Genomic DNA, 15,768 nt, shown 5'->3' on the forward strand with positions numbered 1-15,768 from the left:
TTTGTCAAAGGCCTTTTCTGCATCGATTGACAGGATCATATGGTTCTTCTCTTTTTTTTTGTTAATGTGATGTATCACGTTGATCGATTTGCAGATGTTGAACCAGCCCTGCATCCCAGGAATGAATCCCACTTGATCATGGTGAATAATTCTTTTTATATGCTGTTGAATTCGATTTGCTAGTATCTTATTGAGAATTTTTGCATCCATATTCATCAGAGATATTGGCCTGTAGTTCTCTTTTTTTACTGGGTCTCTGTCTGGTTTAGGAATCAAAGTAATACTGGCTTCATAGAATGAGTCTGGAAGTTTTCCTTCCCTTTCTATTTCTTGGAATAGCTTGAGAAGGATAGGTATTATCTCTGCTTTAAATGTCTGGTAGAACTCCCCTGGGAAGCCATCTGGTCCTGGACTCTTATTTGTTGGGAGATTTTTGATAACCGATTCAATTTCTTTGCTGGTTATGGGTCTGTTCAAGCTTTCTATTTCCTCCTGATTGAGTTTTGGAAGAGTGTGGGTGTTTAGGAATTTGTCCATTTCTTCAAGGTTGTCCAATTTGTTGGCATATAATTTTTCATAGTATTCCCTGATAATTGTTTGTATCTCTGAGGGATTGGTTGTAATAATTCCATTTTCATTCATGATTTTATCTATTTGGGTCATCTCCCTTTTCTTTTTGAGAAGCCTGGCTAGAGGTTTGTCAATTTTGTTTATTTTTTCAAAAAACCAACTCTTGGTTTCGTTGATCTGCTCTACAGTTTTTTTAGATTCTATATTGTTTATTTCTGCTCTGATCTTCTTGTCATTTTATTTTAATATATGATTTTTTTTAATTTTTTTTTTTAATTTATTTATTTTTGAGACAGAGAGAGACAGAGCGTGAAGCGGGGAGGGTCAGAGAGAGAGGGAGACACAGAATCTGAGACAGGCTCCAGGCTCCGAGCTGTCAGCACAGAGCCCAACGCGGGGCTCAAACTCACAGACTGAGCCAAAGTTGGACGCTTAACTGACTGAGCCACCCAGGCGCCCCAATATATGATTATTTTGACTTACACCTTAAAATGATATACCAAAAAAAAAAAAAAAACTGAGCAAAATGGTTTTATAAAGACACAATGGTTATGAGTGGCAAGTTTTATTTCATGTAACATAATTGCTATCTCATGTTTAACACTGAAAGAATTCCTTGTCTTTATTTCCATATAGAGTTACTGATTTCCAAAGTGTCCTGTCTTTATATCCTCAAATATCATTTTTCAGATGATACCAGTAAGTCAAAAATCCTTTCTGGAAAGAGTAATTTTCACCTTTTTTTGCTGAAAGTTTTTAATGCAAGATTATTCCAAGAAGGATATGAGATGTACCCTAAAATTTCCCTTCCTCCTTCCCCAAAATAGGATGTTCTATGAGGGAGAATTGACAAGTACATATATTAAGATCTCAATTTTGGAGAGTCATTCAGCTGTCAAATGGGTCATGCTTGTGTTAGAGATTCATACAGGTGTCGTACAATGAGAAATCATGGGCTTTGGAGTCAAATCCTGGCTATGCCATTTGCTAGCTGTGCTTACTTTATTTATGTGTTTATATATATTTCACCTCTCTGATTCAGCTTTGTCAGATATAAAATGTTAAAAACTTTACTTGGTTTGAAAATTAAATGAGCTTCTTTAAGCATTTGACTCTATATGCCTAGCATATAGGTGGTACAGAATAAATGTTGACTGTCTTTTCCCCTATCTTTCTACAAGACAATCATATTTCACTTTTTTAGGTTTTGCCCCTAATTGCTATAGGAAATATCAAAATATCAAATATGGAAGATATTATAAAGATAATGAAATCTTATAACACTTTTGTAATCCTGGCCCCTCTGCTCTTAAGTCCCATATTGATTGTCCCTTGGGACTTCTGCTCTCCCTTTTTATTCCACAATGTAGATCTCATCAACCTCTCTGTTAACAGTTTATGAACTTAAAAGGCAATCTGTGTGGAATAAACAACAGCCAGTAGCAAACAATTAGTGTCCATTCTTACTCTTATCATAAGAACATAACTGGTACTTTTCAGTACGTCTGCCCTACATACATCTCAATGTCCCTTCCATTACCAGAACTAGTGATGTGTGCCTTTAAGGACATTTCCTCACATCCTATGAAAAGGACCTCCTATCCTATTTCAGCCTGGGATGGGATGGTATAATACAGGAAACACACATGTCTACATATAAAGACAGAAAAAACCTAAGGAAACTTTTCTCCCAAATTTTCTGGTGAGGATGAGAATACCCTTTCCTGAACTGCAAATAATAAGATCTTCACAGATATCACAAACTGACATTTTTATCACAGTGTCACAAATAAAAAAAAAAAAAAGCTGACAAATTCCTGGTATATGATCTTTTCCTGTTACTTTAGCCACTACTCATGATATTTAATTCTACTGTCTAAAAATTAAAAGTTATAGTAAGGGGCACCTGGGTGGCTCAGTCAGCTGAGTATCCGACTTTGACTCAAGTCGGGATCTCATTGTTTGTGAGTTCAAGCCCTGTATTGGGCTTGCTGCTTTCAACTTATCAGCTCAGAGCCTGCTTCAGATCCTCTGTCCCCCTCCCACTCATCCCCACTTGTACCCTCTCAAAAATAAATAAAAAATAAGTAAATAAAAGTTATAGTAAGTAAAATAGCTACTTGCTGTAATTTAGGACTTTTGCACATTAAATTTTCACTTAAGTGTGGCATTTTATGCATCTATTAAAAATACGTGCAATATATATAAATCAAACCAACATGCTGTATACCTTAAACTTATACAGTGATGTATGTCAATTATTTCTCAATAAACCAAGAAAAAATAAATATTTACCAAAAATTATCCTTGTCTATACAAGATTATATGGGATCAGTATACCCTACAGGGAAATTACCTGAAAATTCTCATTGTTAATGAGTGGCTTTATCTGCTATTGGAAATCTTACATTGCATATGCAGTGCTATAGCATTGACACCTGAACATGATAGCACTGTGATAGAGAATTTGTGGAAAATCCTACTCGTGGGTAAATAGGTACCATCCTCCTACCCGTATACTGACCACAGTATCCAAAAATGAAAGGCTCCGATTATAGACCTGAGTGTTGCTCTCCAGAAACAGCAGTGCTGGCAGTCAGCTGTTCAGAGGAGGCTGTCCTGTGTTCTTCAAAAAGGACTTACTTGCTCTTTGTCGAAAACCTACCACCTATATAATGAGTCTTGGTGCTTTCTCTGGTTTGGTGCTTTCTCTAACCATCCACATGTAACCAGAGCTTTCCATAGATGCCTTGGTACCGACACTAAGGAGACTGGAACGTTCATTTTTTTATCTAGCCTGAGATTATAGCTCTTAAAGCAAAGTCTCTGTGAGAGCCACAAAAATAAAGACATATTCTTATGTGGCTTTTCCAACCAGTCATGCCTCTAGATCTGTTTAGAATGTCAGATACAAGCATTTTTATTGTTTTTCATTTTGCTTTCATGTCATTACTGAAGGGCATGATTGTCTCTTAGAATTACTTTTGGTATTCTAATACCTCTAGTGTGCTTCCCTAAGAGACTGTACATGCTCAACCCAGCTATCCAGATGAGTTCCTGCATCTCTTCTAAGCACAAGAGCTGCCATCCAAGTGTAGTCTGCTCCACTTCTTTCCAAGTTGTGCTATATATTTAGAATATGTGGCTTAGAGGGCCACAGTCTCTCATCAAAAGTCTTCAGGTCAGGTGTGTTTCAAAAATCAGAATTTTTCGGTGCTTTCAGCAGTACATATACAAAAATTGGGACAATACAGAGAAGTTTAGCATGGCCCCTGCTCAAGGATGACACACAAATTCATGAAGCATTCCATATTTTTTAAAAACAAAATATTTTCAATCAATCAATCAATAACATAGGTACCATTTTTAGGATTTTTAGGGGTGCCTGGCAGGCTCAGTTGGTAGAGCATATGACTATTGATATGGGGGCTGTGAGTTTGAGCCTATATTGAGTGTAGAGATTACTTAAAAATAAAATCTTTTTTTTTAATGTTTGTTTATTTTTGAGAGAGAGAGGGAGAGAGAGAGAGAGAGCATGTGTAAGCAGGGGAGGGACAGAGAGAGAAGGAGACACAGAATCCGAAGCAGGCTCCAGGTTCTGAGCTGTCAGCACAGAGCCTGACGCGGGGCCCGAACCCACAAACCGTGAAATCATGATCTGAGCTGAAGTTGGATGCTTAACCGACTGAGCCACCCAGGTGCCCCAAAAATAAAATCTTTTAAAAAATAAAATAAAAGTAAAATAAAATAAAAATTTCAGGTTTTAGAAGAATTTTCTGTATATCAGATATACTGTAGATTCAGTATATTGTGTAACACCCTAGCAAGGTATGGGGAAGAACTCCCTGATCAAGCACAGTATTTTTGCAGTAAAACATTTGAATAGTCGTACTAAGTAAAATAAATAAGAATTATAAATAACCTCTCTTCAGTTCAAGTCAGATTTTGCCGTAAATGAGCTGTGACTCCAAACTTAACTAAAAAGTAAAACCTGATTTTCCAAGTATTTTGAAATTCTAAATTAGGAGATTGTGAACCTATATAAACACGAGTACTAGAAATACAATAACCTATAAAAATCCAGATGCTTTTTACTTGCAAAAGCCCTTTTCAGAAGAAGTGAAAATTAACTTTCTTGAAATAACAGTATATTATTAAATTTCATAAAAAATAAAATGGATTAAATATTTAGCACAATAAATATAAACTAAAAAATACAAGTAGTACAAATCCCTTGAATGAGGGTTAATAACTAGATTGTTCCTGGCACATGACATTGGCTTATCAACCCTAACGTTATCTTTTTTTTTTAATTTTTTTTTTTAACGTTTATTTATTTTTGAAACAGAGAGAGACAGAGCATGAGCAGGGGAGGGGCAGAGAGAGAGGGAGACACAGAATCCGAAGCAGGTTCCAGGCTCTGAGCTGTCAGCACAGAGCCCGATGCGGGGCTCAAACTCACAGACCACGAGATCATGACCTGAGCCAAAGTGGGACGCTTAACCGACTGAGCCACCCAGGCACCCCACGTTATCTTTTTTTGAAAATGGTCTGAAATGCTTGTATTTTACTGTGTTCTTGGTTTTCATTCATCACATATGACCATCTCTTTATCTCTCTTTTGAATGGTTATATTTTGGTAACAGAGTTGAAAAATAATGACAGTGTTTCTTGTGTGAAAATCAGCTTATCTGTCCCTAATCACTTGCCCTTCTGAGCATATGCTCTGATAACTTTCTGAACATTGCCGTGTCCCTACGTTAATCTTAAAGTGAACTGAAATATCTTTAAAGTTATTTAATAACTTTATAAATTTGAAAAGACTATTTTAATACTATATCATATAAAAATTGGGAACTTAACATACAAAACTCAGTTGCATTTCTATACAATAATGAAGCAGCAGAAAAAGAAGCCAAGGAATCAAACCCATTTACACTTCCACCAAAAACCATAAAATACCTAGGAATAAACCTAACTGAAGAGGTAAAAGATCTGTTTGCTAAAACCTCTAGAAAGCTAATGAAAGAAATTGAAGAAGACACAAAGAAATGGAAAAACATTCCATGCTCATGGATTAGAAGAACAAATATTGTTAAAATGTCAATACGACCCAAAGCGATCTACACATTCAGTGCAATCCCTATCAAAATAACACTAGCATTCTTCACAGAGCTAGAACAAACAATTCAAAATTTGTATGAAACCAGAATAGACCCCAAGTAGCCACAGTAATGTTGAAAAAGAAAGCCAGGGGCACCTGGGTGGCTCAGTTAGTTAAGCATCCAACTTTGGCTCAGGTCACGATCACACGATTTGTGGTTCAAGCCCTGTGTTGGGCTCTGTGCTGACAGCTCAGAGCCTGGAACCTGCTTTGTATTCTGTGTCCCTCTCTCTCTGCCCCTCCCCAGCTTGCACTCTGTCTCTCTCAAAGATAAATAAACATTAAAAAAAAAACTTTTAATGATAAATAAGAAGTTGTGGTTTATATACACAATGGAATACTACATGGCAATGAGAAAGAATGAAATATGGCCTTTTGTAGCAATGTGGATGGAACTGGAGAGTGTTATGCTAAGTGAAATAAGTCATACAGAGAAAGACAGATACCATATGTTTTCATTCATATGTGGATCCTGAGAAACTTAACAGAAGACCATAGGGGAGGGGAGGGGAGGGGAGGGGAAAAAAAGTTAGAGAGGGAGGGAGCCAAACCATAAGAGACTCTTAACAACTGAGAATAAACTGAGGGTTGATGGGGGGTGGGGGGGAGGGGAAAAAAAGTTAGAGAGGGAGGGAGCCAAACCATAAGAGACTCTTAACAACTGAGAATAAACTGAGGGTTGATGGGGGGTGGGAGGGAGGGGAAAGTGGGTGATGGGCATTGAGGAGGGCACCTGTTGGGATGAGCACTGGGTGTTGTATGGAAACCAAATTGACAATAAATTTCATATTAAAAAAATAATAATAATTTAAAATTTTTAATATTGCTAGTCTCTGAAGGCCTTCTTAAACTCATTTGAAACAGTTTGGGTTTTATTTTTCTAAAAACAAAATGAAATCAGGGGCATCTGGGTGGCTCAGTCGGTTAAGCCTCAGACTCTTGGTTTTGACTCAGGTCATGATCTCACAGTTCGTAAGTCCAAGCTCCACATCAGGCTCTGTGCTGACAGTGCAGAGCCTGCTTGGGATTCTCTCTCTCTCCCTTTCTCTCTGCCCCTCCCCTTCTAGTGCTCTCTATCTCAAAATAAATAAATAAACTTAAAAAAAAAAGGATGTCTTACCTCTAAGTAAATACCTACCCAAACTTTCATTCAAAGGAAAATTGTATTTTAGGAATGCCTTTTTCAATATTACTGCCTTTGTCTATTTTATCAATATTAGCATTAACTAAATAGAACAATTATTGGGACATAAGACATATTAGGTCATAAGATACCAAGGAATCTGAACTCAAAAAGATCTCAATATAAGCTCTAAATTTGCCACTTAATGGCTTTAGGAAAGACACATACCATTTCTAAACCTAGAATTCAATACCTATAAATTGAGAATCTCTATTAGGATTATTTTGAGAATTAATGAAATAATATATGTAAAGCAGTTAGCAGAGAGCTTAAATATTCAATAAATGGTACCCTTTTAAAAAATTAACCAAGGGGCGCCTGGGTGGCGGTTAAGCGTCCGACTTCGGTTAAGCGTCCGACTTCGGCTCAGGTCATCATCTCACGGTCTGTGAGTTCGAGCCCCGCATCAGGCTCTGTGCTGACAGCTCAGAGCCTGGAGACTGTTTCAGATTCTGTGTCTCCCTCTCTCTCTGCCCCTCCCCTGTTCACACTCTGTCTCCCTCTGTCTCAAAAATAAATAAACGTTAAAAAAAAAAATTAAAAAAAAAAACATAACTGTGGTTTTCTAATTATAAAAAAGCATAAAATACGAAGTTTTCACCTGAACTGTCACTATTCAAAGGTAACCACTGATAGGATTTTGTTAGTAGCCTTCTAAACATTTCTCTGCAGGAACATACTTATGTCGATGTGGACACAGAGCTCTATGTAAATAGACTTATACAGACATGAATTAAACTTTTTTTCTCATTATGTCATGGATATCTAATATTTGCAGTATCTACAGTTCCTGACCATCTCAGAAATTTGACATCCTGCACCTCCCATCAAAGTTTTAAAAAAAATTTTTTTATGTTTATTTTTGAGAGAGAGAGAGAGACAAAGTGTAGGCAGGGAAGGGTCAGAGAGAGAGAGGGACACACAGAATCTGAAACAGGCTCCAGGCTCTGAACTGTCAGCACAGAGCCCAGTGCAGGGCCCGAACCCACAAAATGAAATCATGACCTGAGCCAAAGTTGGATGTTTAATGGACTGAGCCACCAAGGTGCCCCAAATAGTTTTTATATTGCTCATCCCCAATGCCTCCTAAGAATTATGTCCTGTCATGAATTTAAAATTACAGTTATGTTTTAAGAATGTTTTTTAAATCTTCAAAATTTTTTTTATTTTGAGAGAGAGAGAGCATGAGCAGCAAGCAGGGAGGGGCAAAGAGGGAGAGAGAGAAAGAATCCCAAGCAGGCTCTGCACTGCCAGCACAGTCCAGCACCAGGCTGGATTTCACGAACCATGAGATTATGTATGACCTGAGCCAAAATCAAGAGTTGGATGCTTAACTGACTGAGCCACCCAGGTGCCCCAAATATTTTTTAAAATTTTATAGAGGCCCTTCTACTCTTGGGTTAGGCTAGGCTTTCAGATGATGCTAAGACATTTGGTGCTCAGAGCAGTAGCAGTAGAATAACAAATCCCTGAGTCTCTCTCTTTTTTTTTTTTTTTTTTTAACATTTATTTATCATTGAGAGGCAGAGCATGAGAGGGGGAGACACAGAATCTGAATCAGCCTCCAGGATCCAGCTGTCAGCACAGAGCCTGACGTGGGGCTTGAACTAACCAACTGAGAGATCATGACCTGAGCCGAAGTCAGACGCTTAACTTACTGAGCCACCCAGGTGCCCCTCTCTGAGTCTCTTGCCCAGAGAAACACAGTGTTACCACTGCTTACAGATAAGGCACGAGTCAGTCTGTTATATTAAACTTAATTGCAGCAGTAGTAAGAATCTGAGATTTCATCTCATCTTTAGATGTCTTGATTTTCAGGTGAGGAAGCTAAGGCCTAGAGAGGAGGTGAAATGTGCTAGTCAGGATGACACAGCCAGGTCCCTTTGGGGAATAAACATACAATGTAAATGTATTTGAAGAATAAATGTACTTCAGATTTCAATGGCTACTTTTTAAGGAACAAATAAATTTCATAAAATAAAAGTTATAAAAATCCCTTAATTTAGAGATCCAAAAAAATTTCCTTCCTCAGTTTTCTATTTTGAATGAATTTTATAGTGGGCATTTAAAGAAGAAAAAGGAAGCCTTTTATTGTACAAGGGAGAGAAGGATCTCAATCTTAAGTCCACTTTGAGAACCTACTTTAAAATACATGACACTTAATAAATTAGTTCTCTTTCTTCTTCTGTTCTTCCGTATACAAAATAATCTTTCTTTTATCAGTTAGGAACTGATTCTAATGTATGTTTATGTCTGGTAATCTCTTTAAGCACCATTCCAATAATCTGGTGGCCTCACTTTAGGATAAAGGCATTAGGTTTTATTTGTTTAGCCAAATTTAACTGAGGGTTCAAGTCCTCAAATTGCCTAAAGACAAATGGGAAGCATACATGCCAGCAGTCACAGTATAATGTGATATTTGCCTGACAGTAGCCACTCAATAAATGTCTGACAAGTGAATAGGGGCACCTGGATCACTGAGTCGGTTAATCATCCAACTCTTGATTTCATCTCAGGTCATGATCTCTCAGTTGTGAGATTAAGCCCCGTGTTGGCCTTGGTACTTTCTGAGCATGGAGAGATTTTCTCTCTCCTTCTCCCTCTGTCCTTCTGTATGCACACGCATGCATGTTCTCTCTCAAAAAAATAAATAGGTAAATAAATGTCTAACAAATGAATAAATTAATATAATGGAAATATGTTAAAAAATGAAGGACCCCCTGAGTCTTTCTGCAAAGTCAGGGAAGGTTTCACAGAGAACATACCACTTGAACTGAGATTTGAAGACTGATACAAAAAACAATAAGGAAGCTATATTATCTGGAGGGAACAGCATAGGCTTGTTTTTAGATTTACATTTATTTCCCAGGAAAAGACCTATTTGCTTTTGTAATTTTTTTTTTTTACTAAAACTTATATGATTTCTAAAATCTAATGTTTCTGAAGATCTCAAGGATCACATTTACTGGACCTAACTTATCGAAAACCCAATCTGACAAATGACAAATGAAAAACTACCTACCCTATACTTAAAAATTGATAGGAAAGTCCTTTTACAGCATTTCTCTTCAGTTTATAATTTATTTGAATTATTTTTGTGCCACTATTTTTCTGAGAATTGTGATATTGTTATTTATGTCTCTAAAAATAATCAAGTTCAACAAGTGAATTTTTTCAGAGCTAGGCTACAGTATTGTTTGGCACATAAGTTTTAAGTTCTCATATTCTGCTTCAGGAAGATAACAATGTTCTTGAAATATTTGTGTTTAATAGCTTATATATGTTATTCTTGTATGTTTCAACTACATTTTTAAGAGGTAAAGGAAAAATGTTAAAAGAATGAACTAAAGATTAAATTAGCTAACATTTCAAAAAGAAGCAGTCACTAGCAGTTTCTTTGGTAGAATAAACCACTGCTAACACCACCATCTGATCGACACCGGCTCCTGATATATATCAATCTCAGATGATAGCAGTGGCAATAGAACATTTCTCTGTGTATTGTTTAACACCCTGGGACGTGTTTGCCATGTATGAAATTCCCATTTGCCTAGACCTGAGTTGTAGGTTGCTTCCATTTGTCTTTCCATGGCTTGATTGTAAAATTCATGAAAAAAAATTAATCTGAATTTGAACTATAAACTCATATCTCCCAATCAGTGGCATTTGTTGTCTGTCCTGACCATTGGGCAGTCCTGTCTGAGTAATAGTAAACCCAAAGAGAAAGGGGGGAAAAACCCATCTTTGCTTCCCCAGCTCTTAAGCACAGGAAATATTCCATTAAAAGGCACAAATTATATGTGGACAGGTAGGGCTATGGCCTTACCTGCAACCAGCACATTTAAACCCATTTACCTATTCCTAAAATGTTGCTCAGTAATGAAAATCCAATTTCTCCATCAACTGTCTCCTTTCTCATCTGATCTACTCCCTATAAGTTCATTCACTTTGAGATCTGCCTTGATCTTTCAACATATCTTCAGTCTTATTTCTGATTCACTTATTGGGCTAGCAAGAACCTAGAAATTATTTGGAGTTTTTTGTTAACAGTAATGAGATTTTGTTTTAAGTAATTTTCACGTGGGTCTTTAGCATTAACAATTACCATTTATAGGATACTTAATATGTATATGTACTATAAGAGAATATTCATAATATGAACTCATTTATCTTAATAACCCTTATGAAATAGGCATTTTTACCAATATTCAGATGTAAGTAAGACTCAGATTAATAACATGCCCAAGATCATAAAGCTAACAAATAGCATAGAGAGGATTAAAACTAAGTCTGTCTGACTTAAAAACCTAAACCTGGGCTCTTGAAAATACACGTTTCTGGCATTCCACTTATACATTAGATTCCTCTGACTAATGTAGGCTGCCCTTGAAGTCTGCATCCAGGGATTAACATTTTAACCCTGATTTCTGAGGATGGATTAAAATTTAAATGCCTAGATCCTTTTACAAAGCAAAATATAATAATAAAGGTGATTCCCAGATTCCTAATGGCCCAAAGAATGAATCAGAATATAAAATGTATGGGAATGCAAGCTGGTGCAACCACTCTGGAAAATAGTATGGAGGTTCCTCAGAAAATTAAAAGTAGAACTGCCCTATGACCCAGAAATTGCACTACTAGGTATTTATCCAAGGCATACAGGTGTGCTGTTTTGAAGGGACATATGCATCCCCATGTTTATAGCAGCACTATCAACAATAGCCAAAGTATGGAAAGAGCCCAAATGTCCATTGATGGATGAATGGACAAAGAAGATGCGGTATATATATATATATATATATATATATATATATATATATATATACATACATATACACACACACACACAATGAGTATTACTTGGCAAACAAAAAGAATGAAATCTTGCCATTTACAACTATATGGTTGGAACTGGAGGGTATTATGCTAAGCAAAATTAGAGAAAGACAAATATATGACTTCACTCATATGAGGACTTTAAGAGACAAAACAGATGAACATAAGGGAAGGGAAACAAAAATAATATAAAAAGAGGGAGGGGGACAAAACATAAGAGACTCTGAAATATGGAGGACAAACAGAGGGTTACTGGAGGGGTTGTGGGAGGGGGGATGGACTAAATGGGTAAGGGGCATTAAGGAATCTACTCCTGAAATCATTGTTGCACTATATGCTAATTTGGATATAAATTTAAAAAAATTTAAAAAGTAAAAGAAAGAATATAAAATGTAATTGTGAAGTTGCTTAGATTTTGATTTTGATTCTTTTCCTCTGTTTCAATGCATTTATCATTGTATAATCTAGCTTTAACTGAAATGTCTGCATAGAGTAAAAGTTTTTCACCCTTGCCTACAATCCTCCCAACAGAAATACTGTTTTAATCCAGTTTAACAAATTCTGCTTTACCAATTTTGAGCTTGGTAGCCTTACAAAAGTCAGTTTTCTAAAATCTATCCACTGTAAATTTTGCTTCTATTAAAATCCTCTTTGGATAACTCATATTTAAGAAATTGTTTGCTTTCCCAATTTTACATTTTTTCATGGGTTCTTAAGAATTTAGGGGAAATTGAAATAGTTTATTGGTTAATAGTTCTGATTCTGGCATCAGATTTGTATAATCAAAGTCGTAACAATTAATATCTGGTAGACACCAGAAAGTTTACTTAACCTCTCTGAGCCTCAGTTTTCTTTTCTATCAGGTGGCTGTATGACCCATCTCATAAGGTTGTAAATATCACATGAAACACTTTTCAAAATACTTTGTACAGTAGAAGTTAAACTATTACTATTGTTAATTTAGCTTTTGAAGTGTGTTCTTTGTGAAACAGAGTAATAGTATTTTAGGGCTAGAAGAAACCCTTACTGATCATTTAATCTAGCACCCCTATATTTCCTATGACACTGAAGTCCAGAGGAAGGGCAAAAACTGGTTTGAGGGGTTTGGTGAATTGGTTATGGACCTAAAACTAAAGTAAACCCAGTATTTTCATGGACAGAAAGCTTCTGTTGCTGTTACTGTATTATTTTGTTCTTTGTGCTTCTACCCATTGATTCTTTTTTTTAATGCCATTGAAACTATTGGGTTGTTTCCATTTTAACTATGCAACTATTTTAATGTCATAGTAGATTGGCATGAATACTTTTTTTTTTCTTCTTTGGTTAGCTAGCTTTTCTTCACACCCAGTATGAGAGATGCAGCTTTGATATTAAGCAGTATAAGACAAACAAAACAAAACAGAAAAACCTGTGGTCATTTATGGTTTCATTCCGTCCTCTTAGTTTTCTGCTAATGTTCTGACGTGAGACATTGCTTCCCACAGTAGTGGAGCATGACTTGGTTAGAGTGCTGATTAAGTGAAGGCCCTCTGGTCCACTTACAAACAGTAGTGACTTCAGTATGGATAACAGTATTTGGTCTCTGTTCTCTCTTAACGTTGTAGAGCCGACAATTAGAATCAGAAACTGGAACCACAGAGGAGCACAGTCTAAACAAGGAGGCTCGAAAATGGGCTACACGTGTGGCACGTGAGCACAAAAACATTGTTCACCAACAACGGGTAAGTGCAGTAGAGAGTCTTAGGCTACATTTAGCTTAAGCCAAATGTCAAACCAATTTAATGAGTTGAGTTCTATTAATGTGAAAAATATCCTGTTTTTTTCTGTAATTTCTCACCATTCAGCTGTATGCTCTCAGCTATCTACTAAGCTTGGAAATTCCTTAAGCCTGGGGCACCTGGGTGCCTCAGTCAGTTAAGCATCAGATTCTTGTTTTCGGTACAGGTCATGATTTCACAGTTCCTGAGATCAAGCCCCACATCAGGCTTGCACTGACAGTGCAGAGCCTGCTTGGGATTCTCACTCTCTCCCTCTCTCCCCCTTCCCTCTCTCACTTTGTCTCTCCCAAAATAAATAAATAGACATACATACATACATACATAAATAAGTTATAATAAAAAAAAAAATTCCTTAAGCCCTTCAAGCAGCAGCATAGTAATTTATTTTTTTGCCATAGAATTGCCTAAGAAAGCCTAGTGATAGTGTTACCGTCTTTCAGGTAGTGGAAGAGATATGCCTGTGTTGAATTAAGCTTTTAATTCCCTAGACAAGTTTTTTGAAGTCTTAATTGTAGATTCCATGAAAATGTGTCTTCAAGGGGTGCCTAGCTGGCTCAGTCAATAAAGCATGTGACTCTTGATCTCAGGGTCGTGAGTTCGAGCCCCATGTTGGACATAGAGTTTACTTAATAAAAAATTTAAATTAAATTAAAAAATTAAAATTAAACACCAAAAAAAATGTATCTTCAAGACTAAACTCTAAGCACAAAGAAATTACTTTAGGTGTAGTAAATTTTTTTCTAATTTCCCTTTATTTATAATTTTTGTGTTTATCTTCATATCCAACATATTAAAATAATTTTCCATATTTAATATCTGTATTTCCTAATCTCTCACCCATAACATTTGGACTTTTCCTTCTTTCCTCTCCCTGCACTCCATACAGACTGCACTTGCCCAAATCACCAATGATGTCTATGTTGCAAAATCCAAAATGGACACTTTTATTTCTTAAAACCTGTTGGCAGTTTCATCACAATTGACAGCTCTCTTTGTGTTGAAACACTCTCTTCTCTAGTTATCCCTGTCTTAACATTGTCCTGGTTTTCCTTCTGCCTCTGTGGCAATTCCTAAGTTCTTCTTTCTCCACCCCACATTTAAATATTTAAATTCCTTGGGTTTCTGTAGTAGGCTATCTTTTCTTATTCTTTAGTCCCTTTACTGGCAGTCTCAACCAGTGCCATGGTTTCACTTACCAACAAATCATAAATTAGTATCTTCAACATTGGGCCTTTCTTCTGTGTATTCATATATCCTCTCACATGCTTGGACATCCCCACAGGCATCCCACATTCAGTGTTCCACTCATCTAATGCTGTAAAACAAATGACCTAAAACTTAATGCCACAAAAAGAGCATATTTCACTTGTCTCTTAGCACTCTGGGGATTGGATGGACTTAGCTTGCCACTTCTCACTTGGGAGTCTCCCACGTGGTTGCAGTCAGATAGTGACCACTGCCAGAGTCACCTCACAGACTTGCCCACTGACATATCTGGTTTTGGAACAGGAAGACTTGAACAGCTGGGAGCTGGAACTGGTAGAGCTCCTCATGCATCTCAGTCTCTCCAGCACAGTGGCTTTAGATTAGCTGTATTTCTTACATGGTAGCACAGGGCCTCAAAGGTGGGAGTCCCAAGAGTGAGCCAGGTAGAAGCTATGTTATCTTTTCTGGCCGAGCCTCAGAAATAACATACTACTTGCGTCATATTTTTGTTAACTGAGGCAGTCACAAAGGCCTGTTGTCCAAGTTCAAGGAGAGAAAACATAAACTCCACTTCTTGGTAGGGAAACAACAAGGTTCTGTAAGAACATGTGGAATGGGAAATATTGTAACTTTTTTTGAAAATAGCCACAGTCTACTTTCTGGGTATAACAGTTCACATCCCACTTGCATGCAAAATAAAATTCCCCTTTTTACCCAAATCCCCCAAAGCCTGGCATCAGACTCCAGTTTGAATTTTAGAATCTGGTCATCTAAATGAGATCCATAGACAGATAAGGCTTTTTGGGTACAATTCCTGTAACACAGTATATCTCTGTCAAAGAATTTGTGAACTAGAGAGACAAGTTATCTGTCTACCATACATCCAATAAATAGTGATTAATTACTGCAGCTTTGTACGTCAAAATGTAAAACACGTAAAGAGACTGTTGCATTAAAATGCCTTACTATATTTGAAAGTAAATGTTTAGATATTAAAAATAAATCTGCTTCCTCTCTCTGATGTCAAGGCA

At 36.7% G+C, this 15,768-nt stretch overlaps 1 protein-coding gene and 1 non-coding gene across 6 annotated transcripts in view; both read left to right on the forward strand.

The window, feature by feature from the left end:
* FCHSD2 (FCH and double SH3 domains 2) overlaps positions 1–15,768 on the forward strand; it is a 301,322-nt gene that overhangs the window by 233,740 nt on the left and 51,814 nt on the right. For all 5 annotated transcript variants that reach the window (XM_058687857.1, XM_058687860.1, XM_058687856.1 and 2 more), the window contains one exon: positions 13,358–13,474. In XM_058687857.1, coding sequence (XP_058543840.1) covers positions 13,358–13,474 — 117 coding nt within the window. The remainder of the gene's footprint in view (positions 1–13,357; positions 13,475–15,768) is intronic.
* On the forward strand, positions 3,784–3,887 carry LOC131489021 (U6 spliceosomal RNA). Its single transcript, XR_009250382.1, has one exon. It is a non-coding gene; the product is annotated as a U6 spliceosomal RNA (small nuclear RNA).

This window comes from Neofelis nebulosa, chromosome 10, assembly GCF_028018385.1.
Source record: "Neofelis nebulosa isolate mNeoNeb1 chromosome 10, mNeoNeb1.pri, whole genome shotgun sequence".
Taxonomy (NCBI): domain Eukaryota; kingdom Metazoa; phylum Chordata; class Mammalia; order Carnivora; family Felidae; genus Neofelis; species Neofelis nebulosa.